Genomic DNA, 4,172 nt, shown 5'->3' on the forward strand with positions numbered 1-4,172 from the left:
AATAATAATAATAATAATAATAATAATAATAATAATAATAATAAAACTAAGAACAACAAAGAGTAACAATTAAAAAAAATGAAATTATAATTTTGTGTGCAATAATTAAAAAATATTAGAGGAATAAAGGTTTGTATTTCGCCTGAAATATGGCTACGTGATCCTCAGAACCGGCCGATAATTTTTCGTTTTTCTAACGCTAACAGAGGTTTATGCCATTTTCCTCTGCCTAAAACCCTAAGGCCATGTTTGTTTGGGTGGACATGAGCTTGGGATTAGACTAATAACCCAATAAAATTATTAATCCGATGTTTAGTTAAATAATTGAAGTACGAACTAATTATTTGAAACTTGACTATTACTTAAGATAGGATACATAATCCAACGGATTCGTAGTCCTAGAACTATTAGTCATGGGAATGCTAATCCAGTCCGCCCAAACAAACATGGCCTAAAAACCGCACAAAAGAAGAAGCAATGTCGGACTACATACCTCCAGAATTGTTGATCAATATCCTCACCAGGCTACCCGCAAAGACTCTCGTCCGATTCACACTGGTTTGCAAGTCATGGTACTCTCTCATTACAAGCCCTAGTTCCATCTCTCACCACCTCAATCGAACCATTTCAAACCCTAACAACACTCACCTCCTACTTCGCTACTACACTGAAGATCCCATCGAACAAGAACACTACTCGTTACACTTCGACGATCCTATCACCAACACATTCAATGAGTACGCAAAGCTCAAATTTCCATTCACTTTCATAGACCCTCCTTTTGGGATTGTTGGTAGCTGTAATGGGTTGATTTGCATTTCTGATGATCAGGCCTGTTATAACCATGAAATGTTTTTGTGGAATCCATTGATTAGGAAGTCTGTGTTGATTCCATACCCTAAAGTCAGGTTTAGGTCACACGGCCCTTTTATGCATTCTTTAGGGTTTGGCTTTGATTTAGTATCTAATGACTTCAAAGTTGTTAGAATTGTGCATATTGGATTGGATTGTGATAGAGTTCCACCTAAGGTTGAGCTTTACACTCTAAAAACTGGAATTTAGAGAAACATTAGTGATAAAGCTCTTCCGTATGATGTTGTAGCGCGATCGCGACAGGCTTATATCAATGGGGTTTCACATTGGGTTGCTCACACTCCAAGGAATGGTGGGATTTTTCTTTTTTTTTTGAGCACCGCATGGTGGGATTTTTCGAAATTTGATTGTGTCATTCGGCATGAATGATGAGGTGTTTTGGTTTGTGTTTGTAGAGTAGTTTTTGAGATAAAAAATACGAAAACTTGTTTAGTTTACCTTTTTTCATAAATGCTTTTGGATAATTATTTTGGGGAGAGAGTTTAAAAAAAAAGTGATTAATTTGATGTGTATAAGAGAGAAAGTGATTTTGAAAAGTAGGTAACCAAACAAAATTTTGAGATTTTTTTTGAAAAAATTTGTTTGATTTGATTACTCTTGAAAATTTGTTTGTAGAGAATTTTTCCCAAAATGTTTTTTGAAAAACAAACCATACAAGCCCTTCATTTCCGGATGGTATAGCTGGTGAGGACAAATTGATGCAAAAGATGAGCCTTGTTATGTTTGGTGAAACCCTTTGTCCGATCCGGCATTGTAGATCTTACCCACCCCCCCTCCACATTGTTCAATATGGATGATGAAACAGTATGGTGTGGCAAATTCTTGGGTTAGGCAAATTAGAATTGATCTTTCCGGAGGATTATTGAGGAAGCCAATTGGGATGAGAAAGAACGGTGAAGTTCTTCTGGGGACGAGGGAGGTGTACGAGGAAGAAATAATTCTCCTCGTATAATCCTGTTGACTAAGTCCACGCTTCTCCGTACGACGTCGCTTTGTCACCTGAAAACACAAACGTGAGCTAGCCGGCGGGTGTGTGCCGGAAACCTCTCCGATGCCTAAGTCCGCAAACTTGACAAATAGACAAAGCTCAATGTATTCAGGAAGCAAAATTGTATGTTGTGTTATCTTACCTCCTCCAAGGTGATGCTTGTAAGCTTTTATAGGTTTCGAGTGGCCCAATCCTAGTAGGACTTTTATTTCTCCATGCAGAGTCCTCCTAGGATTCATACTCCTAAGGATAATGCTTATCCTTTTACACCCCCCCCACTGCTTAAACCAAGTGGGATGGTTTTCACCATGGCCGAACTACCACATGACCGAAATAATACTGGCTATGCCGAGCCACAAAGTAGGCCGAACTATCCTTAGCTCGGTTTTCTCCATCCACTCCTTATCTCGGTTCTCTCCTGTCCAACCATGGTGTGTTTAGACCGAACTACCGAGTAGCAAGGCTTTGACCGTTCTAACCATACTACGTCGTGACCGGACTAACTCGGAGACCGGACTAACTCCAAGTTGTCCAAACCGAAGTAACTTTACAATTCCTGAGCCGAAGTAACTTCATCTCTTTTGACCGAAGTAATTTATCTCTCTCGGGCCGGAGTAACTTCTCGGCCCATTTTTACCCAGTCCGTCATACTTTGGGCCATAAAGTCCATGTCATAGTTCGGCCCAATTTTTACCAAAAATTACCCTCTCAATTGCCCCTTAATTCCATCTGCACAGCATGATTGGGATTACCAGTCTACCAGCCGAGTTGAAGTTTTTTAAGCCTTTCCAGCCGAGCTAAAAACCCTTTAGCCCATCCAGCCGAGCTAATTTTACTCCGGGCTCTGTTTTGTTCGGTCAAAACGTCCCTTCAATCACGACTGTAACGCTTCCCTTTCCAATGACACGTGGCAGGCTCTGATAGGCTGGGGGCAGCTGTCACGCCGCCCTCGTACTACGAAATTTTTGAACAGTCCCGCCCTTTTGCCTTTCATCCTTTACACAAAACAACCCTTTCATTTTTGAATCATTTACTTTATTCCTTATTTCTTCTCTCCCTTGTTCCTGAGCCCTGAGTTTGAGCTTGCTGTGTTCGTGCCCTTTATTGCTACCATTGCTTCCATCTTCTAGCTTCTTCCTTTTTACTCTGGTAGGCAAATCTAACCTTCTTGCTTTGTTTGTTTTTGTATTTTGCTTTCCATGTTTTTGCGAAACATATTAGTCTATTTTCTGCTTTGCTTCTGTATTTTACTAGAAAAACTTTACTGAACTCGTGCGTGTATGTAATATCCTGTAGAAGACTAGTCTTTGATCCAAAAACTTGTCCCAACCGAACTAGGATACTGTTTTGTGCTATATAGGTAGATCAATACAGAAAATAACCGAACTAAAACTTGTAGAAATAACAGCAGCTTCAAAAAATAACCGACTTCCGATTCACCTTAGCCGAAATAAGATCACTGAACGAAGTTTGAAGACATTAAACTAGGAACCTCGGTCTTCAACCGAGCTAGGCCTTTGGGGCTAAGCCAGCTTTCTTAGCTTCTAAGCCAAACTCAGAAAGCTGCCCCTAGAGGCTCAACCGAAGTAACAAAACTCGTAGTTCAACCGATTTAGGCCTTTGGGGCTAAGCCAGCTTACTAAGTTTTTTAGACCGAACTCAGAAAGCTGCCCCTAGACGACGAACCGGCCTAACAAAGTCGTTTCCAAAGCAAGTATGCTGAGATGCCTTCCAAGATTTGATCAATTAAGAACTTTGCTCAAACCGATCTACCGAGCATTTTGCTGAACCGAGATAGAACCCGTCCATAAAGCCGAAGTAGGACTTTTTTACCTCGCTTTTAATTTGTAGCACGGTCCAATGATCTGTGCTTAACCCCCGTGTTTTCTACTTTGCAGACTTAGGTTGCCCAGGCACTCCTGCGTGCGCTCAACCGAGCTACTGAGCACAATATTTGCACCGAAATAACTTATTCTTAAATTATACGATAGATGGGGAAGTATAGATATTTAGTAAATACTCTGGGTGGCCTAGCCGAATTCAGGAAAGACTACCAAATACCTGACGACGTCCATCTGGTCCTGGCCGAAAAAGACGTCATTCCCTGGGACAATGAAGGCTTCGTCCCCTTCACCCTTTTATCCATCATAGAAACCGGACTATGGTTTCCGGTTCAACCGTTGATCTGTGAATTTCTTAGGCAGACCAGATTATGCCCTATCCAACTGTCCACCAACTCCTACCGCATCATCATGGGAATAGCCGAACTAAACCGCCAAGCCGGACTAAATCTTGGCCTGGCCGAAATTTT

The 4,172-nt window shown here is 41.1% G+C and overlaps 1 protein-coding gene across 1 annotated transcript; it reads left to right on the forward strand.

The window, feature by feature from the left end:
* Positions 1-477: 477 nt before the first annotated feature.
* Positions 478-1,062, forward strand: LOC145798100 (F-box protein At3g07870-like). Its single transcript, XM_082885570.1, has one exon. It carries the CDS (start codon positions 478-480, stop codon positions 1,060-1,062), a length of 585 nt encoding a protein of 194 aa, XP_082741696.1.
* Positions 1,063-4,172: the final 3,110 nt, after the last annotated feature.

This window comes from Camellia sinensis, chromosome 8 (assembly GCF_055761805.1).
Source record: "Camellia sinensis isolate YWXY chromosome 8, ASM5576180v1, whole genome shotgun sequence".
NCBI classification, from domain to species: Eukaryota; Viridiplantae; Streptophyta; class Magnoliopsida; order Ericales; family Theaceae; genus Camellia; species Camellia sinensis.

Excerpts from the sequence above, each read along its gene's own strand:
- LOC145798100 (XM_082885570.1), top strand. The coding sequence starts at position 478 with ATGTCGGACTACATACCTCCAGAATTGTTGATCAATATCCTCACCAGG.